General features: G+C 39.0%; 2 protein-coding genes and 2 long non-coding RNA genes across 5 annotated transcripts; 2 read left to right on the plus strand and 2 right to left on the minus strand.

Moving 5' to 3' along the window:
- Positions 1-580: 580 nt before the first annotated feature.
- LOC307035538 (uncharacterized protein) lies at positions 581-9,322 on the plus strand. 2 transcript variants are annotated; one of them, XM_079675010.1, is made up of 18 exons: positions 581-2,043; positions 2,964-3,075; positions 3,205-3,337; positions 3,439-3,511; positions 3,680-4,075; positions 4,263-4,367; positions 4,476-4,708; positions 4,788-4,966; positions 5,556-5,649; positions 5,731-5,966; positions 6,184-6,298; positions 6,700-6,817; positions 6,898-6,989; positions 7,441-7,558; positions 7,656-7,757; positions 7,856-8,029; positions 8,495-8,671; positions 8,873-9,011. In XM_079675010.1, exons 5-18 carry the CDS (start codon positions 3,808-3,810, stop codon positions 8,896-8,898), a joined length of 2,037 nt encoding a protein of 678 aa, XP_079531136.1. In that variant the 5' UTR covers positions 581-2,043; positions 2,964-3,075; positions 3,205-3,337; positions 3,439-3,511; positions 3,680-3,807; the 3' UTR covers positions 8,899-9,011. The 2 variants fall into 2 exon arrangements, with proteins under 2 accessions (XP_079531136.1, XP_079531135.1); XM_079675009.1 differs by having other exon boundaries at positions 593-2,043; positions 8,899-9,322.
- Positions 9,323-14,337: 5,015 nt separating this feature from the next.
- On the minus strand, positions 14,338-16,111 carry LOC307038307. Its single transcript, XR_013807955.1, has 2 exons — positions 15,331-16,111; positions 14,338-14,447 (listed from the first exon to the last, which is right to left on the minus strand). It is a non-coding gene; the product is annotated as an uncharacterized lncRNA (long non-coding RNA).
- Positions 16,112-16,176: 65 nt separating this feature from the next.
- Positions 16,177-20,548, minus strand: LOC307037403. Its single transcript, XR_013807667.1, has 4 exons — positions 20,415-20,548; positions 18,699-18,893; positions 17,175-17,335; positions 16,177-16,349 (listed from the first exon to the last, which is right to left on the minus strand). It is a non-coding gene; the product is annotated as an uncharacterized lncRNA (long non-coding RNA).
- A 357-nt stretch (positions 20,549-20,905) lies between these two features.
- Positions 20,906-23,559, plus strand: LOC307037402 (uncharacterized protein; the record flags this gene model as incomplete). Its single annotated transcript, XM_079678251.1, has 3 exons — positions 20,906-21,345; positions 21,576-21,675; positions 22,229-23,559. The coding sequence occupies 3 exons, from the start codon at positions 20,906-20,908 to the stop codon at positions 22,697-22,699; spliced, it is 1,011 nt and encodes a 336-aa protein (XP_079534377.1). The 3' UTR covers positions 22,700-23,559.
- Positions 23,560-24,231: the final 672 nt, after the last annotated feature.

The raw sequence follows: 24,231 nt of genomic DNA on the forward strand, positions 1-24,231 counted from the left end.
TTATATATTTTTTTATTTATTTTTTATTTTTAATGACAATCAAACATCAATCAATCAATGTTTATTTATATAGCCCAATATCACAAATGTTACATTTTTCTCAGTGGACTTCACAGTTTGTACAGAATATCAGTATGACAATACGACACCCTCTGTCCTTAGACCCTCACATCGTACAAGGAAAAACCTCCGGAGAAAACCCACAGTTTAAAGGGAAAAATGGGAGAAACCTCAGGGAGAGCAACAGAGGAGGGATCCCTCTCCCAGGACGGACAGACGTGCATTAGATGCCGTGTGCAGTGGAGGCCGGTCCATAGGGGCGCTAGGGGCGCCGACCCACCTCTTCCCACATAAAAAAAATATATATATTTTTTTATTTTTAATAAAAAAGGTAAATATTATATAATTTGTATCAGTAAAATGTATAATCTACAATAAAATCTCGTTTAAAATTGTGTTACGATGTCTAAAGTTACTGATAAGTCACATGTTTCCTGCCTGCCTGGCCTTGCCCATGTATCAACATCATTACCCTCTCTCGCCTGGCCGCTAAGAAATCAGCCTTCATCCACTGCAGCAGCAGCCACTAGCAGCTGACTGTTGCGAAACATAATTTCAGCCAATCTGCGTCGTCAAATCTGATTTTGACCGGGCGCCAATGTCAGCGCCTGGTCCAATCTGTGAGTAGTTTGGACAGTGACTCGTATCCAGGTGACGCACTAGAGCAGAGGATGGCTTCGTGTGCAGGTGGAGTCTCCGGACCTCTGTCCCCACCCAATTCAGTTCAAGAGCTAATCTCTAATCCTTTCGAAAGGAGAAGTTTGGGAGATAAACAGTTGCTAAAAGATCTTGGACCGGACCAAACCGATTTGAATATATATCGCAGCAAGCTCGTGAAAAAAACTAAACCTATCAACGAGGCTTCTCACGTAGCTGGTACACCAGAAAGGCATGGCTAATTGGATGCAAACAGGTGAATGCTGTCTTTTGTTTCCCATGCTTGCTCTTCAAACAGCCGGGAACAGATACGATGTTCCCGTGGACTGTGAAGGGGGTGAACGATATGAAGCATTTGTCCGAAAAAATTAAAAAGCACGAGTGCACGAAGTTACATATGACAAGTACCTTCAAGCTAGCTATGCTAGGCAAAGCTAACCGCGCAGCTAGATCAAGGGTACAAGATCTCATTGAAAAAACACAATGAAGAAGTGGACAAGAATAGGCACGTCTTGTCTAAAATAATTGATTGTGTGGCATTTTGTGGGGGCTTTGACCTAGCTTTACGTGGCCACGACGAGACTGACACATCCGACAACCCCGGCGTTTTTCGGGGTTTAGTTAATCTTCTGGCCTCATTAGATAGCGTGTTGGAGGAGCACCTTAAAACGGGTACCGTTTTCAAAGGCACCTCAAAGACGGTGAAAAATGAACTTTTGGACTGCATGTTATCAGTTTGTAAAGACTACATTCTGGAAGAAGTAAAAAATGCCAGTTATTTATCTATTCAGGCGGATGAGACAACGGACATTTCCACCCACTGCCAGTTAGTGCTTGTGCTACGCTACATTGACCCGCATAACAACGTCCAGGAGCGTTTCTTTGAGTTCATCCCTCTTCAGAATGCAAATGCTGACACAGTTGCCACCGCGCTGATGGAGAGGCTTGGCACTATCCTCCCCGATGGACAACAGGGCAAACTAATTGCCCAAGCCTATGACAGTGCAGCGGTGATGAGGTGGAGTTCAGCGGAAAGTGAAGGATGTGTACAGTAGTGCCAGCCTGTCCTCCTACAAAAAACGACCAAATAGGTCGATTGTTTAAGCAGTGTTGATCACGATATTACGACCCATAGCCACGTAGCTTTCCCATTATTCATTTCTAGCAGCAGTTTATTACAACCTTTTGTCACGTTTTGTCACGATCGTAATCCCGTGAACTTTAACCTTGCGCATCAATAAAAGTGGGACGAGCCAAGAAGATGAAGATGAAGAAGAAGATGAAGAAGAAGAAGAATTGTTAAAGAGCGTCAGAGCTTTACAAGTGGTAAATCTGATTTCTGTATTTCATTTGATTTGTTTACGCTTTTAATTAATCCTGTCGTTTTTCTACTAATCATGTTTAACCACGATATTTCAGTTTTACGTTTTAGGGCTGGCCCGTGGCATAGGCAGTATAGGCGAATGCATGTTGTTAGCAATAGCATGGCTGTAAAGGTTAGCGCTTAGCGCTTAGCTTATATGCGCTAACGGATATGTATTGCAATATAAGAAGGTTCGTCTACAACAAGTTGGAGGGAGAGTTTTCTCCTTCGCACAAAAGGAGCTAAAATCTTGCCTAAAAACAAAACCCTTGGTAGCACGTGACATAACACATAACAATGGCAAAAGTATGTATATTCAGCTAACCAGACCAGGACATGATATGAACGTAAACAATGCGAAAGGAAATGGCACTTTAATAATAATAATAATAATAGTTGACATTTACATGGCGCTTTTTATAATGCACACACTTTTTCTTTCTTCGAAATGTCACCTAACATGTTGCATTAATGATAGTTAGGGTAAGTTCAACACTTGAATATCATCAGGTCATAGTTGTTTTACTACTTTAAACATTCGCTAATTCAACTTAAGTTTTGTGAAAGCATCACATCTAGTTAAAAAGAGAAATATATTTCCCTGTAATTACTGATTTACCTGGGACTTGATTGATTTTGGTGCCAGCTTTATTTTGGCAAATGCTTATTTATGAAGCAACAATTAAATTACATGGTAGCACAGCTAATCTGAGTTCATCTGTTTGGTTTTTTTCAGGTCATCTATCAATTCAATTATATGAAGTAGCCTATTATCATAAAAAAATCAACGGTTCTTTTCAGAGCCATATTCCTCTTCCTACTCTCTTTCACCCCTCTCGTTTTCTTGTCTTTTGTTTTGTTTTTCTCCCTCCCTGTATGTCAGTTCATCCTTTGTTTGTTGTTGCCCTTTTTATCCTCACTTAAAAATGGCATCCAAGCAACTGAATGAATGGCTAGAGATAGGGAATGCCCTCGCAGATGAGTTGGCAAATAAGGCAAGTACAACATTATCCAAAAATGTATTATAACATTTACTCAAATGATAACAGACACACACATTACAAAGATGTGTGTGCAACAATTAAGGGAAATATATAATCTCTTTTATATATTTATATATTAAGATACCAAAGAAACCAAAGAAACCGAAGATACAGAAGATACCAAAGAAAATAACGCAAGGATCAAATGTTTCCTGGAGGAAGAGGGACCTGGATGGGAACATTATAGCCCAACATTGGAATAAGAATCGATCTGGTCTGTAAAATATAATCTAGTTCTAGTGTTTCATTAAGTTTTAATGTCGTTGGTCGGTCCTCAATAATGTTTCCCATATCATCGTACTTTGTTTTATGCAGTTAAACCTTCCAGCTCAGAAGTCCCCAGAGGTCGAGGAGACACATGAGATTCCTCTACAGGTCCCAAGTCTTGGTATGCACAATGAATTCTTAAATTATCCTTCAACTTGAAATGTAGGTAATTGTTTGTAGTATGTAATAGCTTTGTTCATGATACATTGTAAAGTGAAAAGCCATGTATGGAATATCTTTTTTTAATTAAACTAAATTCCATGATTTGTTTTATATTTTGTTATTTTAGATCAACATCTTCAGACACTGAGAAACCTGTTGGGTTCTCTCACTGTCCCTGCATCATCAGAAGAAACACCCACTGCATCAACATGGACCCAAAGACAGTTGAAACGTGAACAAAAATTCAGAGCTGCAATGCCAGAGCTCCTTAATTTGAAATTGGCTGCAGAGATTGTCACTACACGTTCCTGTCTCCAATGCAAAACTGCTGATGCTGTGGTCCGGTGCTTGGACTGTGTTCCACCAGGAACTCCCTTTCTTTGTCCGGCATGTGACCCTATTATCCATGGTAAACATGTCTTCCATGACAGGGAAGCCATGTTTGATGGGTTTTACAGACCTATTCCTCCCACATCCTTAGTGGTTGTGGATGAAAGTGGCCAATATGGACTCTGTGAACAAGGTGGGTTCAAATAATGTATTACATATTCCCTTAGCATGGTTTCCTAATGTGCACTACATATACAGCGGCATCATTTTCACCATGTCGGAAGTTTGCTTTAACAGTTAAAATGTCTCAATTTGTATTGACTACATTTCCTAACATGTCCTAACATGCATATGAATCTCTGAAATTGTCTTTGCTGCAGTGTGTCTGCTTCCAATTCCTCCGCCATCCCAAATCTGCTTCTGTGGTCCAAGCCAAGATTTCACCATCATCCCAGGAAAGCAGACCGTGTTGGTGACTATCAATGGTTTGTTGCCACCAGAAGACGATCAAGCAGAAATACAGGATTACTATTATACTTTTGTCCTACATTGCATAGATAGCTGTCAAATTGCACATTTATATTTTTTCTCAGGTCCATACAACGTTCGTCTGCCTTCTGTGTGCTGCCCAATTTGTTCCGCCAAATGGTCCCCGAGCATAGGTGACTTGCTGGGATACAAATACTGGCCAGCAACCGACAGCTGCAAAATTATTTTTAAGTTTGATGTGTTCACATCATTCGAGCAAATGAAATTGGCCAGCCCAGCATTATCCCAGCAAGTATTTATAAAAATGCTTGAACATCGATCGTTTTCCACAGGAAGGGTAAGAATAAAATGTGGTTTTCAAGATTTTTGAATACCAAACTTTTAATTAACCAAATGAATACCATTCTTGTTTCCAGACAGCCAGAATCTGTAGCGATACCTTCCACAGAGTCTTTCGGGAGTTTGCCTTCTATAATTACAGACAAGAAGATCTATGCCTGGTGGAGCCCTTTAAATGCCCAGCATGCACACCTGACATGCTGGCTATTGCTGTAGATGGCAATAGAAAGCATTATCGCTTCAAGAAGTCCAGAGGGTCAGTGAAATCATATTCTCATTTTAGCTGTTGTTTTATTGACTAAGCTGAATGTCTTTGCTGAAATGTCTAACTTTCCCCAACTCTGCAATTTATTTTTCCAAAGTTTGTAGACCATCAGAAAACAATAGTTGGTTTGAAATTACACATAATTATATAAATCCAATTCATAAACATTATTGTATATGACGCCTGTAAAGTTAACTCAACTTTAAAATGTTAAATGGTTGACGTTAGTTGGATATGTTGGAGCTAAGAACCAGTTTTGGATATAATCGCTTCATGAAAAATGTATTAAATTGCCCAGGAACCTTTTTCTATGCCTTCCTCTGCCCTATTCCATGCCCATCAATATAAAGGATGTACTTTTATTTTTACCTTTTTACAAGAAGTCAGTAAACTTTTCACTAATGTTAAATAATGGTGGCAAAAGACTTTACACAGAATTACAGATCAAATTCACAAAGACCTTTTCCACATTTATGAAAATGTTATGGCAAAAGCAAATTGGCCACATTAAATAGAGGACACAATCAAACTTATGTATGTATGATAATGTTGCTTACAATGTCTTTCTCGAATTTCGCAGGACAGATGAACCGTCTCTATTTGATGGACTGTTCATTGCCCAGGACAGTAAAGTGTCTGCCTTTGTCGACAAAATCAGGAGCCAGATGACGATTGTAAGAATCTATTCAATCCCCTAACCCTTTATTTATTTTTCTTAGCACAGGGTTAAATGTAACAGATTGTGTCTATTTCAGAAAAGTGGTCGTGATGTTTGTGGACCGGCAACATTCACAGCTTGCAGAGAAACCTCACACAAGTCCAGGGCCAAGGTGGATGAGGAAGGACTGCAAATAGCTGTGTGCAGACATGGCATCTTACTACAAGGCCTAAATCACTACCGTGGTGAAATATATGCCTACCCAATGTTCCTGCAGAAGGAGCTGGCTGAAGTTGCGAATGCAACATTCTTTTGTATGGATGTTGCCTGCAGGTAGTTATAACTATTGCAAAATTGGAAGTGTTTGTGGGAAACGTGTTATCTATTTAATTCTTGCACATCCAGTAGATGTAAAGCAAAAAAAGCATTCATTTGGATAAATGCTGATGTTGGTTACAAGGATTGTACTGGTAATTTTAAGGACCTGGTTTATCTTTTTACTATTATGCCATCATGCAACTGGAAAAGCTAATTGATTTTGTCATTACAGGTACTGGCCTTATTTGGAGAAGATGGCAGCAAAGTTGCCTGAGCTCCAACCACTTACAGAGATGAAACCTTTTCTCTCTGTAATGCACGCCAAGGCCCACACAGGCAAATGCGAGGTACAGTATGCAAGTTAAACATTTGTGTCACTAGATTCAAATGTTTTAGAAATTGTAGTGCACATAAGAATATCATGTAGTATATTCTATTCAAGCCTGTGGAATAATTGTAATAGTTACAAATGTTGACAAAATTGTTAAAAAACAGACTGTCACAAGGATAGGCTTCCAAAACCCATTATGTTTATTTTAGTAAATATATCCGCACTGTAGAAATAATGAATGAATAGAGCTTCAAATAACTGCAGTTGTGACATTGTAGTTCAAAGCATAATTCAATATCAGAACATTTTAACTTTCTGAAATTGCTCCTGACACTGATGATAACTAAAGATGTACAGTACAAGAAATTATAATATTGAACTAAATAGCTAGATCTCATTGTTTATGATTCTGAGCAGGTGAAGTGGGGTGGCAGAAGCCAGGAAGGTGCTGGAAATACTGTCGGCGAGGAAGTGGAACAGGTTAACAGCTTCCTCTCAAGGGCAGCTCTGACAACAAAATACATGACCAAATCAGGTTGGTAGAGGAAAACAAATAGTTTTAAGTAGTGCCACATTGTAAAGCTCATATGAATTTTCATGTTTTTGTGTTTACAGCTAGAGCAGATATGATAACCGTGCTGGCTATGCAATGGAACCACAGGAAGGTGGAGAATCTCCACAAGACACTCTCAAAGAGATTTGTCAAAGTAAGACGTCCATGCTGCATTTCAAAATGTATATTAAGACTATCCGAGTTTGTTGTTGTAGTAATTTAACACCATCCTTAGCTACATGTTGTTGAATTGAATGTATTCTGCAATCATTTCATTATGATGGTGCTGCCATGGCACACTGTTCTGCCAAGAGAGTCTCTGTTCTGTTTGTTTTTAATAAAGCACTATAGGTTGATTCATCTGAATTTCTGGATAATAATAATAATAATAATAATAATAATAATAATAATAATAATGTTAATCCTGCTTGATCTTGAAAAAAAAGGGACACTAAGGTGATACTTGCCAACCTTGAAGAGAAGGTGTTTAGCATTTCATGTTGTTGTCTGGTCAGTTAATGTGCATAAAGGAATTCAGTAAAAAAACAACCTTCTCAACCAACTGGAACGCATATTCACTTTTTCCTTTTAAACATTCTAACCAGACTACACAGAGAGCACAAACTGAAGTGGACAATCTTGAGAGTCTCAAGCAAGAGCTGAACATCTCCCTGGAGGACACGGAGCAGTGGGTGTTGGAGGTCAAGCAATGGGCAGCCACTGGTATGTTATATGATCACTGTGGTATAGATTTGGTTCCATATTTCCAAACATTTGGCTTCATGTTTTATGATTACACCTTGTTGTTTCTGTTTTCAAGAGAAACATGGAGCCCAGAGTAGCCAAGAGGAGCTCCAGAGAGAAATAGATGAAATTATTTATTCCCTCCGAAGAAAGAAACACGACCTCTATCGACAAAATGGTATTTATTATTACGTTATCTAGAAACAATATTTGTTTCTTGTTGTTGTTGTTTGTATTATTAATATTAGTTTATTTGTATTTTGTTTTACTTTACAGACAGCAACCAAACAAGGCAACGCAAACGGAGAAGACTGACAGAGCTCAAGAAGAAACTCAGAGAGAGGATACTGCAGTACAACACCATTGATGCCTGTTCAGAGAAAATTGACACAGAAGCAGCATGCGGTCTGTCTGAGGATGTCATTCTGCCCTGGGAGGCGCAAGGAGATGGTAAGAAACAACTTGTTTTTGTTTGCCCTAGATATTCCATAAATTCAGTTGAAGTACTAGAATACAATCACCAATGTAACACAGAGCTATCAACATAGGTGTCACAAATCATCATGATCACAACAAATCATTTTAAAATAATTATATTGAAAGGTCTGTATGATGTTGCCCTATCAAGTCTTAATAGTCTAGTCTCACTGGGACAGGCATATCTATGGAAACAGTAAAACCCTTCCTGACCACCCTGAACTGCATACTAATGTTGAATCTCAAGACATACTGAATGTAATTCTGCCAACATAGACAGAATTGAAAAAATTCAGCAAGCGGCGAGGTTGAATTTTTTTTTACCAGATTTTAAGGTTTTGGTCAATTTAATTAAAAAAGATTGAATACAAACTGATATTATTTGTTTTATTAGCCTTACCATTGTGGTTGTTATATTTTGTGTTTTTTCCATTATAGTGGTGAACCTGGGCACAAAGAGGCGACTTTTTGACCAGGTTATGCTGGTCAGGCGTATGGAAGAGGAGAAAGTCATCATTGTGAAGGAGATGACCCAGCATTGTCAAAATCTGAGGCAGGCACTGGACAAACTGGACCGCCTCCTTCATCAGACAAAAGACGACATCAGAAACCAAAGTATGTTCCACAAATACCGATTTATAACATTTGCCACTGCCCCCCTCCCAGTGTCAAATGTCTATCACTGAATAGCATCTGTAATGATTGCATTTTTTCTGAATCACAAATCTTTTTAGCTAATATACAGCCTCGGAGTTAAACATTCAAATTGCTTATATGGAACCAACATCAATGCTAACTAAAAGTTGCCTTACATAGACTGTCATTTTGTCTTTTTATTTTAGTTTCTCCAAGCGATATAACAGAAGAGGGATACAGGGGACTGCACTGCTGTATTTTACACCATCAATATCTTCTGGAGCAGAAACTGAGCAGAGTCACCAGCACCTACAGCTGTATTGGCTCGGACTCGTCTTTTCTCATGATGGAGGAAGACATTGAAGACGGTAATGAGGACGACGAACAGGACGGTGATGAGGACGGTGGTGAGGACAACGAACAAGACGGTGATGAGGACGGTGATGAGGACAACGAACAAGACGGTGATGAGGATGGTGATGAGGACAACGAACAAGACGGTGATGAGGACGGTGATGAGGAAAACTAACAGGACGGTGATAAGGACAACAAACAGGACAACGAACAGGACTTAACAAGTCTATTGTGTTGTATGCATGTCAACGTATTAAAACGAGTATTACGATTGAATGGCTTGTTTATTACCTTTTTTTTTATATGATCCTGCTTTGCATTTACTATGTCTGGTATTCAAGTAAATGCCATTAGCAGTTATCAGTCACCTTCAGATCCGAGTTACCTCGAGGGCCAGAGGTTCCCCACCCCTGGTATAAGGTTTTGGTGATCACCCTTATTATCATCATGTCATTTAATCATGATCTGTTTAATTAGCCAATGCTTACATCCAAAGAATGTGTCTAGACTTTACTCCTACAGACACACACTAACAATACAAATTGAGCTAAGTAATACACTCACGAGCCACTTAATTAGGTACACCTTGCTAGGATGGGTTGGACCCCCATCTGCTTTCAGAACTGCGTTAAGTCTTCATGGCATAGATTAAACAAGGTACTGGAAGCATTCCTCAGAGATTTCACTCAATATTGACCTGATCGCATCACACAGTTGCTGCAGATTTGTCGGCTGCACATCCATGACGCAAATCTCTCGTTCACCATATCCCAATGGTGCACTGTAGGATTTGGATCTGATGACTGTGGACTGTGACATTTGAGTAAAATTCATTGTCATGTTCAAGAAACCAGTTGGAGAATATTTGAGCTTTGTGACACGGTGAGTTATCCTGCTGGAAGTAGCCATCAGAAGATTGGTACACTGTTGTCATAAAGGCATGGACATGGTCAGCACAACCCGGTATCACGGCAAGACGTGAACATGTGACGATTTACCATGATGGGAGACGTGAAGCTGTCACGATTTCGTCCCTTCAAACGTGACAATTACACAGTATTGTTAACGTGGCCCAACCAGTGGAGATATACCCGGAAATGCCAAGCAAATGCTACCCCGACGGTCGGTTGTTATTATTATCAATATTAATATAATAATGATTTCATTTGTAAAAGTCACACTCAATTTCGCCAATTTTCTGTTGCCCCAGCTGGTCGGCACCTCTTTTAGCAGATACAAAGGCTATATTCATTTATTAAATCGATGTGTGTGGATGTGGAATTAACGGACGTGACGTTGCACGATTGCGTTACCAGGCAACAGCTTCGGTTCATGTTAATTTATAAACTCTTCAACTCGAACCGTAGTTATATTTTAAAACATTTTAGAAAGCCTCATGAAATATTTTAATGTACATTTTAATTTAAATGTGAAGGAATGTGTGTATAACAAAATACATCCGTCAAAAACAATACCGGAAACAGACGTAGGCAAGATCCTCGGTTATGGCTAGAAAGGATCCTTCTATTGTAAATATGACGTCACGTTCTCGTTGTAACTCTCGTTGTAATCGGAGCGGCTCGGAAACACATCTACAGCAGTAACATGATGCAACATACACATTAATGCAGCAGCAATATTAATAGAGAAACATCAGACATAATAGTAAAACACTGCAAGGGAACATTTTATTGCACCAGGAGCTATCTTGGGACTTTTACTGCGACAACGTTGACTTGCCTGTGAATAAAAAATAAACCATAGTGTTGGTGATCTACAGTGTTGTCATTCTTCTTTGAACACCAGCAAGACCGCTTTTCAACGATCACACTCCCTGTCATTGACATAATTAATAGATAGTTTAGCTTCTCACCATCATTTGCTGTGGCCAACTGATGTTAACGATCCTAACTGAAAGGCTGCCTGCCAAACGTAAACATTCAGCCACGTGACATTCAGCCGAACTCTCGCGAGAGTTTTACACAAGACGGATCCTTTCTAGCCATAACCAAGATCCTCAGCTCGGTGATTCATGGTTTAGCCGCAATGCACGTTGGGAAATGGTGTTTATGCGATGTGAAATCCGAAAACATTTAAAAAAATAATAATAATACTTTATTCCGAGTTTGCTTGCTTTTCTCTTTGGAGCTAATCACATAACGGCATTGTAATACATGGTTCGGCTGCATTACATATTACATATCTGCCGTAGTTATCTATTTATAGAGCCCTGATGAGAAGACTTCTATACAAACAGGAAGAACTGCCGCCAAAACTGAAAACGTGACGTGGATCACAAATATATCAGCCATTTAACAACATCTTAGATTTATTTTCACACAATATGTCTCCTTGCAATATCAACAGTAATTCGGCTGACTTTTATATTGGATCCAATTGGTAGATAGGCAGTATTTACACCATAACGGTGCACAGCTGATAAACGGGCACCTAGTGGTTAAAGCATGTTATTGAATTTTATTATTATTATTAACTAACAGAATAAGAGACCTGACAGGTGATGGTCAGACGTTGACCTGGCTGCACAGTCACAGAAGCTGGCTGTGTCAACTGTTCACACTTCACACCTGTACAAATACAAAAAAAAGTTATATGACAGATTATCCTGTTAAACAGCAGTATAATAAGTGTTGACTCACTTCCAGCTGCCAGCAGCAGCAGCAGCAGCAGAGAGAACATGATGATGATGACTCTCATTTCATTTAATTTCAAACCTTTATTTATACAGGTGTATCCCATTGAGATCATTGATTTCTTTTTCAAGGGAGACCTGCTCAAGTAGGTTCCACACGAAACATAAAAACATAAACAGAACAACAAAAGGACATCATACAGCACCATTTACATAACTATCCACATAAACAGGTACCAATAGCTTCCGATTGAGTAGCATCCAACCGAGCTTTAAAAACATTTAGTGGCACCAGATTGCTCAGTTTCCATTTAATTTGCAGACTATTCCAAGACAGAGGAGCTGCGCATCTAAAAGCTGTCTTCCCTAAGACAGTCCTAGCAGTTGGCACATTTAATAAAACCACAGCATTCGATCTCAGGCAGTAGACACTTACAATTTTCCGTGAGATCAGGGAGCAGATATAAGATGGAAGTTTCCCTAACATGGCTTTGTATATAAAAATGTACCAGTGACTGAGCCTCCGTACAGTTAGTGAAAGCAAACCAGCCCTTGCATACAGGGTACAGTGATGGGTTAATGCTTTACAGTTTGTCACACATCTCAGTGCAATGTGATACGCAGCATCTAACTTGACCAGGCAATTGGCAGGTGCATTCATATAGATCAAATCACCATAGTCCAGCACAGGTCAAAAGGTCACAGTGACTAGCCTTTTCCTGGCCTCAAGCAGAGAAACAGGACTTGTTCCTGTAGAAGAAACCTAGCCTAACCCTCAGCTTTTTAAGCAGGTTATTGACATGAAGTTTAGAAATGTGAGACAATCATCAAGCCAGATACCAAGGACTCTGAGAAGACGTGAGCTCCTGATCCCCTTTAATCTCCACTGACAGTCTCTTGTGAAGGCCTTATAACTGTATCACAATGGATATTACTGAGTTTGCATAGAACCAAACGTGTTCACGTGTGAATGTGAACATTAATAGAATATCACCTCCCATCTTCAGAGCAATCTGACTATTATAACATTAGCGTTAAGAAAGCTTAATTAAATATCTGCCACAACATAAGTAACTGGATCAAAGTAACAGTACAGTCCGCGGCATATCACATCATAATGTATCATATATCTCCTTATCTGAGTCAGCTGAGCCGTATCTGGCCGTGCAACACTTACAGTGTCACATACTGTATGCAGAAGTATTATTTTAAGCAACACATTACGAAACACTCGAGTCAAATGTAATTAAAGTCAGATCGTGTCTTAGACGGGGCATATCATAAACCTGTTAATGTACGCATTCAAACACTTTTTCTTTTACCAGCTGTGTTCACCTTGCAGGTGCAGCTATGTGGCTTTTATCCTGGATAAAGTGTTTGAGTCATGGATGTTTAAAGTCTTCATATTTGTCTAATTATATAGTTGACTTTTCATTCAGGAAGTATACGCGCTGCGCTGTCAGTACGCTTCTCCATGTTTGTGATTGGTCGAATGCTCCAAATACTACCCCTTTTATGTGAACGCGCACCTAACTAGATAGGCACGGCTGGCTTGAGCGATCCACTTGATAACCCGTGTCGTAGTGCCGTTTAGCGAGAGGGCGTATGTTTTGGATTAGGCCAACCGGCTAACTCAAACATATCCAGTTGAACCAGTTTCGTGGTATACCCCCCAGGTCTTGTCCTGACTGAGCACAGGCACCTGTAGCCTTGGCTACTGTGCTCTCAGTGTTTTGTCTCCCTGTTCCTGCCTATTGGCGTGGGCTGATAGAGGTGTTGGTTTTATCTTGTTATGCACAATGTTGATTCTTCTCTCAGAACTAGCTAAATATGGGTCTGGGGTAGAGATCTTCAGAATTGGTTTGGCATCTTTTGTGTCAATTCGTGGCACACAACATGTCTTGTGAATAAACCATCAGTTTGCCATCAAAGTTCCTGCTCTCCTCGTGTCTCTCTGACTCCTGTTTCCATTGCTTCAGAAGTTTCCATCGCATATGAAAGATTTTCACATGTTTGTAAATTATTTTGGTTTCAGTGTGTGTGTTTCACATGGGTGAACAGTATATTTATATGTTATGGAATGAAATACAATGTCAGATTAGGGGAAAGTTAGGGGAGTGCATGTTAATGTGTCTGGAGGTGGCGTGTTCCAAAAGTGTTTGGGTTTGTCTGCCGTGTGTGGGCTGCGTTCCATTTCAAATTGCCGCCTGTACAATGTATGCACCAGTCTGTGATATGCCGATGTGCAGGCCCGCCCCTCCATACACGCCGATCACACAGACTGCGTTTGCCTCTCGCCCTCATCTTGTGGAGGGAGCCTCATCTGATGCGCAAATGCGGCGCAATTGAGCGCGCCACAGTTTCTGCTGCGAGGCTCCACTAGCTGTAATCGGCTTGGTGTGTCCAGGGTTTACACACCACCCCCCCGTCGACGCTCGCGAGGGCCTCATCACATCACAGCCCTGCCGATGTGATATAATGTATAGGACCTTTTTCCTCATGGGTGTCATTCACAACAGACCAATCATGACAGTTTTAGAGAATGAGTTTGTATGGATACACTTAAAACATATTTGTATTTGTCTTGGCTTCAGCTCACTGATAACATAAGAACACAAATAGGCACAACACTTACATAGATGTTTTTTTATATGTATTTTATTACTCCAAAATAGAAAAAAAAAAGTCAGCCATATTTAACTGGAAAAGTTTTCCTTTGGCTCCCAGGAATTTTTCCACTTCGCCCCACTGTAAAACAGAAACAGTCAATCAATCAATCAATCAATGTTTATTTATATAGCCCAATATCACAAATGTTACATTTGTCTTAATGGACTTCACAGTTTGTACAGAATATCAGTATGACAATACTGACACAGCAAAAAGTATTACTTTTTGGAATATGTAGTTCTACAGTATGTTGACAATGCTATTTCAAATGAGAAGATATACTAAGTCACTCAAAAATATCATGATGAAAGTGCAGTATAATGTATATATTTATATATAACACGTACATCATATATAATACAAGGTACATTTTTTATTTCAAAGTCAATGTTTCATTTGACCAATTCTTTGAATTTGCTGTCTTATCAATGCCCAAACATACAGCACTAAACTTAGACAACTGCCTGCAAGACTGCACACAGAAATAATACTACTTATTACTACTAACTATACTTATAGTATAATTGTTAAGAACAAATGTAACAAGTCAGTAATTACAAAAGAGATCAAATACCATCCAGCCTCACATATCAATCATTTAACCTTTAGTGATATTGATCAATGATAAACTCTATTGTATATTTTAATTTCTATTTCAATGTAGGCTACTTCCCTGCTTATGTGTTACAATCAGACAGCGTTTCTAGGGCGCGATGTCTGAATGACGAAGGGCAGAGAACTTGGATGTCTTACTTTATGGCGCAAACGTCTGATAGAGCCATTGATGACATGGCTCCCCACCCCCATGTGATCAACTAAATTCAATTTACTGCTGAGGAACCCAAAATGTTTAAGTTAGTGATCTCAGGGTTGATGAAGTTGGTTGGTAAGACTACTTTGTGGCCCCTGTTCTGCCAGACCCATCAGCTACACTGAAGGAAACTTCAGATTAGATACATACCATCCAGAGCAAGACTGCCACTGCACCAACACCTCGGTATGGCCCTGAGTAAAGAAACACAGATTTTAGGTAAACTTCATTTTTTTCAAATGTCATACATGTAAATACAAAAAGTCCAGTGAAATCAAATGATAATTTGAAATAATAGTAGGTACGATTAACTCAAACATATGAAGGACTGTAACATAGTCAATAGCATTTTCCCCATCAGTTTAATATTTTGGAATACTATTATTATTTAAAAAAATATTTGTACTGCCAAGAATAGGAATTCACCTACAAAGGATTACAAGAAAAAATGTAATATACAAATAAATGGCTGGACATGATGCATTAATGCGACATGAAGCATTACACAAGTACCTCAACCTTAAATTAATAATAAATTATTGTTACTGTAATTTCAATATTTACATTAGCAGTCATGCTTAAGACTGAAACACTCCTTTTAAACAAAGTATACGAAAATCCAATAAGATAAGACTTGGTTCCACGGAAACATTATTGTCATTGTTTATTTATTTAAAAATATTTTCTAAACAAACCTCCCTGATTCGTTCCCTCAGTAGTTTTTTGTAGGGGAAAGTGTCTGACCCTTGATGAATGGGACATTCTGCAAGGAATTAAAAGATGGTAATAAGTTGAAGTTCAGCAATAACCTCCTAAACATTGCCTAACATCACATTGTGCTCAATTAAACTGTTCAAAATGGCACTGAGACTTTTGATACTGCAAAGTCTTAAACAAAACAAAAGGTGGTGTATTCTAATTGTACCGATGATTGTTTTCTCTCTCTTTAACTAATTCAATGTGCAAAATCAAACACAGTTTCAGTCGAGAGAGAGCAGGAGTCAGCCCGGAGGAGAGAGCAGGAGTCAGGCCGGAGGACACAGGAGTGAGGAAGAGAGTGAACTCAGTGTCAGTCTCGGTGGTAAGAGGTACAGACAAGTCTGATCCTGGGTCTGCGGCCATTTCTGCCTGTGTGGTACAAGGGCCCTCAGGTTCAACTGCCAAAGTCACTATTGAGAAGAAAAAAAAGTAGACGCATGGTGAGTAAATGACCAAGTATAATCCGCCATATACATTTATAATCTGAGTAATTACAGCTAAAAATGAAACAGCGGAACATCAGTGATTCTGTGTTACAATGGCGTTTGTTAGCAACCAGGAAATGACACCAGTAAGGACAAACAGATGAGAATGCTGCGTGGGGTCTGGGTGCCGTGTTGGCGGGACGTTGGGGGGCTCGCTGCTCCGCCCTTTGAGGCTCGAGGAGCAGACAGTGTGAGCTGGATTACTGGTGTTGTTTCCTGGTTGCTGTGTGGGGTCTGCGAGACAGCGAGGAACTCAGCCTGAGCGCACACACACACACACACACTCACAGCCAGGCTGTGAGTGTGTGTGCGTGTGTGCGTGAGGAGATCCGCGGAGCCTCGGCTGAGAAAAGATAAGGCTGAGTGAGTGTGTGTGTGTGAGCCGGTACGTCACTATGCCCGTTACGTCACTATACTCAGGAAGAAAAAAATTGAAAAAGAGCAGCATAGACAGGTATTTTCTGTGTTAGAGTTTTACTCGCTACAGGGTGTACTTTGAGGGTTTGTGACTCTGCAGACCGTTTACATGCAGGAAAAGCTTCATAACACACAAGGGGACGGGTAATAACCAGAAAAGCATGACATGGGCCCTTTAACTGACAAAACAAGACATAACGACATATTTGTACTACTTGGTAAACAGTGATTCACATTTTTTTACATTTAAAACCAGATAACTGAGCAACTAATTTACAAAACATGTTAACAGATAAATTGCTGAAATATAGCATGCAGATTTGTATACTTTACCATTAATTAGGCTTTCGTAAATCCTCTTTATGGTAACAAGTGCATTGTTACCATCTTCTGTCTCGATTTGCCATGGACAGATGCAATCGGCAAAAACCATTTGTGCCTCTCTTGGCAAGAAGGAGGATGGGACGCCGATCTAACATTTTCCATTTGTGAAGCTGGAACACAATGGACACAAAAAAACAAGAAATATTATGTACACAACAGTTCTAAACATTTTCACACACCTAAAGCCATTATAACTCCATTTATTTTGCATAAGTGAAAAATGCACTGAGGTGATACGTGTGCACATTGAGGAAGGCACCCCACAATTAACCAGGTGTGATTTTAGACCCCTTTTAGGGGAGCCCCTAAAAAAGAACTGTAAAAAAAAAAGAAGTTTATCGAGCTCGGGTTCACTTTGACTTTTTTTTACATGGGCATAGTTATTTTTATATGGGTTAGGGATGCCAGCGATTATTCTATTTTTCGAATATTCGTTACAGTCTCCATAATCGAAAATTATTTTTAAAATTCGATTTTATTTATATATATTTTTATTATTATTTATGTATTTCTTTTTTTTCCTGGCTTAGTTTCAATTCGGCGGCGAATAATCAATTAATATTCGCCAGGGCTGTCCGATTTTGATCATGGTCAGTTTCTGGCATCCCTAATATGGGTCCATTTAACTCTCACATTCAGATATCTGAATAAGCTACATTTAGCTTTGAAACATGTCAGCAAGCTATAACCTATATCATTTCAGGTTCAAAGTTCCGCATTAACAGCACTTCAGATGTAAAGCTGGTGTTACAGGGGAATTTTTAAAGGACTGTTCGAACACGGCTCAAAGTCAGAGACTCTGGTAAGCTTAATGAAAGTGCTTTTAAGGGCCTCTTTATTAATACTAACTCTTTCCAGGTCTTGATTGTCTTTCAAGCACTATATTAATATGGGCTGGTTTTGATTCTGTGACATTCTTGGTTTTACCATTTATTCAAAAATGTATATGATATTTCATTTATTTTACTTTTGGAAACCATAGTCACATAATTATGTGTTTTCCATACCATGAAGTTCCAAAATAAAATATAAAACACCAAAATGCCGGTTTTTTTGTAAGATATAATTAGAAAAACATGTACATTGAAGCTCTGATTCTAGGAATTACCACTGGCCTGAACTATGTTACTTCTGGTTAAGAAATAATGTTTTACTAAAACTGGGTGCTTGCAAGTACAAACACTATCTAACATCAGTTCGAAAAAATGTGTTATGCCTTTACAGCTTTAAATACAACGGTGACAACAATTTTGCTTAACACATTACATGAAGTGCAGTAATCGTGCACTAGTCTGTACTTCTCACATAAACTTACTTAAGAAATTAGGATTATTTTTAAAAAGTAAATGAGGGCGACTGTTGGAAAGTATAAATCAATTCAGTAATTTAACAATTTGTATAAAAAGATTAAGATCAGGGATTATTTACACACTTTTTTATGATAACTGACATCTGCAAGAGAAAAAAGCTTACCAGTAAATGTGTCGAGTCATACACTTTGTTGACACTGTGGTTTTTCTGTTGCGTGGCCTTCCACTCCTGTGCAACCTTTTCTTTTTGCTTGGAGAGTTTCTCTTTGTAGGGTTGGATGGCACCACATTGTTTGCATTTTTTACTTGCTACTCCTATGCTTTGCCTGCATGTCTGGCACACTTTTTGAGTAGGCATCTGTAACAGAAACACAGATAATGTCAGGGAATACCAAAAATAAGAATACTATACTACAAATGTTTACAGGATTCATGTATTTTATTATATCGTGAAAAATCTTGTTAAAACAATGAACTCATGTTTTTTTATCTTTTAGATAGGATGAACAAAAATCACAAGAGTAAGGAAAACAATGTTATACAGAGTCAGTCACATGTTTAAATTGACTGTTATGGACAACCCTAATCTGTAAATATCTGGTTGATCCAAAAGTTGATGCTCCATCATCACAGAAAATAATACTAAAATCATCATTAGCAGGGGTGTATTGCTAATTCTATAAGTTCTGCACGTGTGCACGCGCAGTTGTGGCTTGTTTTGAAGCTTATGTAACTACTGTCAATTAACACTCCAGCCAGAATCAACAAAGAATGGTCATTTATTAAGTCTGCATTATTGAATAAATGTGTGATTCTTACAGTAAATGCTGCACACAGCTGCGTGATAGTTAAGTGATCAGTGAAGGACCTTTATAAACTAACTCCCTCCTGCTGAGGTACAAAGGTTACTATATAAAAAGTGTGCACATGTATTTAGTATCCTATCCATGTGAATATGTTTTAAGTGGGGGTGGACCTCATGTCCTCTAGGGGGGTCCGGAGGCCCCCGTGAAGTTAAATGCATCAATCTTGTGCACTTGAGGGCAAAATTAACTAAATCTATTGATACATCTGTCAACACCCATATGAAACTTAACTGTATACATTTCAATAATAAAAAAAATGATAAGAATAATACTTTTTTTAAATGTATCTTTGTGCATATTTAACTATTTACTGTTTTGTTTTTTTATGCATTTGTTGTATGTCCAATAGTATGAATTGTAATGATTTCATCGATGTTTTAGATTCATTCGATTTTTTTTAGGGTGCTGTGTGACGTTGAACCTGCGACCTGCAACCTGTGACCTATGAACCTGTATTTGTATACTACCAAAGGAGCTATTGAACCTAAGAACTTGAATTTCCGACTCCTATTGTGGAACATTACAATAATATAAAAGTGTGCCTTGGAAATATGTATTTCCATATATGGTGACAAAACTGTTTCAGACCCACTGAGATAACTTAGACTAAAGTTAACTGTGTAAACATTACATTAGGTACATTAGCCTCTTAGCCTATCCGTTATCATAGCTAGCTAGCACCAGATGCTAACAACCATCCCCGTTTTAGGTGCCGGAGCGGTGTTCCGGCAGTATTACACCCCTGGTCACTCTTCACTTAATAGATAAATAGTATTTAATATAGTTATAAAGAATGTGACGTTTGATAACATTTGGATCAACCGCATGAACCGATGGATCACATAACTTCCATGCTCACGTTAACGTTAGCTGATTCTACTTTTGGCTAATTTAGCTTTGCTATCATTATTCCTAGGTAAACATAGTAATCTTAGTCACTGTACTAGACGACAAAATAAAACAACATAATACATATCCCAAAATGAATATACTTTTGATATCTGACTACTCACGTTTATTAGCTTGTCTGGGAAATAAATGGATGTTGTCTGATGCAGTGACGAGTCCAAAACCCCGGTGAGTTAGCATTTGACCACTTCCGGTTCCCTCGCGTCAGAACCAATGAGATTTCTCCATAGGATTTGGGAAAATAGCTCGAAATAAGGTCTGTGGTCGACACAAATTTAAGAGGCGGATCACGTTTTGTTCTACGACAGAAAGCCGTGATTTTTGAAGAGTGTACGTGTCTGAAAAACGATGGTTGTTAACAGAAGTTGTCGAGGACGTTGTACGTCATTACGCCGCCTCCCGTTGATTTAAAACGCGCCCGTGGGTCGTAAAGGTATACAGGCTGACGCACCCGTTGATTGAAAACGCTGCTCTGGGTCGTATTAATGGGTCGGAAAACGAGGAAGACAATCGACCTATTTGGTCGTATTAGTTGGAGGACTTGTTGAGTAGTGCGCACTACATCCACTGCTATGCTCATCAGCTGAACCTCATTATGCAGCAGGCAACATCCCACATCCCCAAGATAAGAACATTTTTTTCAGACCTTGGTGGATTTGCTGCATTTTTCTCCAGGTCATTTAAGCGAACTGCGATCCTGGATCAAGTGGTGGCACACAGACTTCCTGGCACTTCCACAACAAGATGGAACTTTCACAGTCATGCTGTTAGCACTGTCTATGAGCACAAGGAGAACATCCTGAGGTGTTTCCAGACAATCAGAGACTCAGGTGACTTTGATCCCATAACAGTGAGAGAAGCCGGGGGCTTTGTGAGAATGATGGAAGATGAAGTTTTTAGCTTTTTCCTGACATTGTTCCACAAGATCATGCCACATGTAGACATGCTGTTTAGCCAACTGCAGAAGAGGAACATCGACTCTGTCTACATCACAGGACTCATCAAGAGGTTCACCAGCAGCATACAAACAATCAGGTAAATCATTATTTACAATGGCTGAGATGTGCTTATTATAGGAAATCTGTGAAACCTTAATGTGATTTAGCTGAACACAATAGACCAACTCATACATACTTACTGGAAATGTATATATTATATAACGTTTATAAGGTGTATCTCTGACTACTATTTCAAATAGTCAAACCTAATTTGTCAATTCTTGCCACAATGAGTAATTGTACATGGTTACTTGTGGTTTGGATCAGGGACTCCATTCCTTCTGGTGAAAACAGTGGATCTGTGCAGCAGCTGCCCACAAAGAGGAGGGGACTTGGACATGAAGAGCAACAGCTGTTGGCTAGAGAGGTAAGCAGTAATAGGAACGTGTTCTATGACCAAAAGCTCCTTTCATAATATATAGATAATTTCATATCACAATAATGATACATTTCACAAGAAAGCCCATTTTCTGTAAATTCAATAAATAGGTAGGCTAGTTAAAATATCCAAATGGAAAGGCCTATTGCTTATTACATTCTGAATTGTATACACTTAACAAGGCCTAAACTGCAAAAAGTGTCCCACAGTCTCTACATTTCAAAGGGGATCAAGACAGATCAGAAAAGGTTTAGGCCTCCAGAAGCAACCACAGTAGACAGAAAGGGCCCAACAATGAATGAATGAAGTGTAAACATAGTCATTAAATGTATATATTGTAGTGACTTAATTTTAAACAGTAATATTGTTCTGTTGACGCTCAGATAGTCCTGTTATTCTGATTCAGTTCCATTCACAAGAAAGCTCTTTGTTTGTTACACATCTTATGAGGGGACACTAATGATATTATGAGTGATAGATGTGAAAAGGTGATTCTGTTATTTATTATGTCTTGATTTTTTCATTGTGCATTATTTCATAGGTATGTGATACCATACTGAGTCACGCAAAGGAGAGATTTTCCTTCACCAAACACCTCATCAGCTCCACCCTCCTGCAAGGAGACCTGTTCCAGCAGCACAGCCGAACATTCCCTGAAGCAGCGCTGGAAACAACTGTGGAAGCCTACCCTCGACTGGACAAGGCAAAGCTCAAGACGGAACTGTCCCTCGTCTATGAAAATGACCAGTTCAGGGCTTGCAGTGGTGCTGTTACTCTGCTCCAGTTCTTTATTGACAACAATCTCCAGGAGACATTCACAGAGACTGTCAGTCTTCTGAAGATTCTGGTAACCACACCCATGGCTACGGCTGAGGCAGAGAGGTGCTTTTCCACTCTGAAAAGAATAAAGACTTTCTTGAGGAACAGCATGACACAGGATCGCCTGAATGCTCTGGCTATGCTGTCAATTGAGAAAAAACTCATTATGAGCATTCCTGACTTCAACACCTGAGTCATTGAGAGGTTTGCCACTCAGAAGGAGAGAAGGGCAAAATTCCTCTACAAATAAAGACACACACACACACACACACACACACACACACACACACACACACTCGCAGCAAACACAGATGACCGACCCTTAAACCAATGCGTTTCATTAGAGAGACAATTAAACGGCCGCAGAATGTTGTGAAGTTACTTTTGGATACCTAAGATGTTTTGTTCAACCACAAAGTACAGGAACATTAGGACTGTTTGGAAACCTGTTGCGTTCGACTCATTTTCCCCAGAGGAAGTCGTTTCTTGTTTCCTTTTGTTTTTGTCTTTTTTCTGCCTGTTGCACATTTGTTATTCAAAGCAGTAAAAAAGGTGCTATAGGCCAATAAGCTGGATATCACTTTATATGTAGAGAGGAGGTTTCCCATGGTTGTGTTAGAAGTGTATTAATAAGTGGGCATTTATCACAGAAGTGATTGTTCTCTCTCCACCTTTGTTGCATTGTCTGTGATGTATTTTCCAACGGTTATAGCTCCTCCTGTCCTGTCCCACCACATTTTTGGTTTATCTTCGGTGTCGCTTAAAATCTGCTTCCCATCGGACTAAAACCTCCATGTAATCTGAAGACAGATACTTGAAGTTATTTAAACCTTTCTTGCTCTAGCCTTGCCAGTTACATTGTACAAATATATTATCATTATGCTAACTGGTTGTTTGTGTCAGACGATGTAGCTTTTTCATTTCTGAGTTATTGCTATATGTAAATAAGCCTGTTTGTAAATAATCCTCAGAGAAACAAAGAAAAAACACAATGTATGACATGCCTTGGTTAATGTGTTTTTTCTTTTTGTATAAATCTTATACAAATTTAAAGCTTTACTTTTTTTTTTAATTGCATTTATTCACAGTTCAGTTTGAAATGCTGTAGTGATTTGTATTTAACCACTTACATATTTATAATTAATGCTACTGAAAAGATGCTATTAATGACCAGAAACACATTTTCAAAAGTTTTTATATCCCACATGCAGTTCACTGTAAAGCCACTTGGTGGAGGTGTTGGGTCAAACATGAACAGTTTTAAGAAAGAAAAAAACAAAGACCAGTTCTGAGAATACAAATTCCTAGTACAGTGGTAGATGTTCAGGTTGATAAATAATATTTTCCACAAAAAAAGTAATATATTACACTACTTCGTTACTCTAGTCTCTACATAAAGCTTCGCACTGGAACACACCACAAAGACTTCAGCCGAGCACGTACGAACTGCGCATGCGTGAGTGGCAATAACTCTCCTTACCAGCAGGCGGCGGTAGTGTGTATTCGTCATTCAAAACAGGCAACAACCCGAAAACGTAGTCTGTTCTTCTTCTCTGTTTTCCGGTTGTTTTCTATTTGTTTATATCTGTGTGTGTTAGCTTCACCTTAGCACGTGTTCTTTGCAGGTGTGTTGAGGTTTGATTATGCCTGATTTTAGTAAGTAAGGAAGTAACGCGTGTCGGGGCAATGTTAATAACTGTAGTGTGGTTACTGAATTATAAAAGT

The sequence above is a fragment of the Notothenia rossii genome (assembly GCF_949606895.1).
Source record: "Notothenia rossii genome assembly, chromosome: 4".
Lineage (NCBI taxonomy): Eukaryota > Metazoa > Chordata > Actinopteri > Perciformes > Nototheniidae > Notothenia > Notothenia rossii.

Coding starts and splice junctions, on each gene's coding strand:
- LOC307035538 (XM_079675009.1), top strand. CDS start 3,808: ATGCCAGAGCTCCTTAATTTGAAATTGGCTGCAGAGATTGTCACTACA. Junction 4,967..5,555: donor CGCTTCAAGAAGTCCAGAGG/GTCAGTGAAATC, acceptor CGAATTTCGCAG/GACAGATGAACCGTCTCTAT. Junction 7,758..7,855: donor CGACCTCTATCGACAAAATG/GTATTTATTATT, acceptor TTTACTTTACAG/ACAGCAACCAAACAAGGCAA.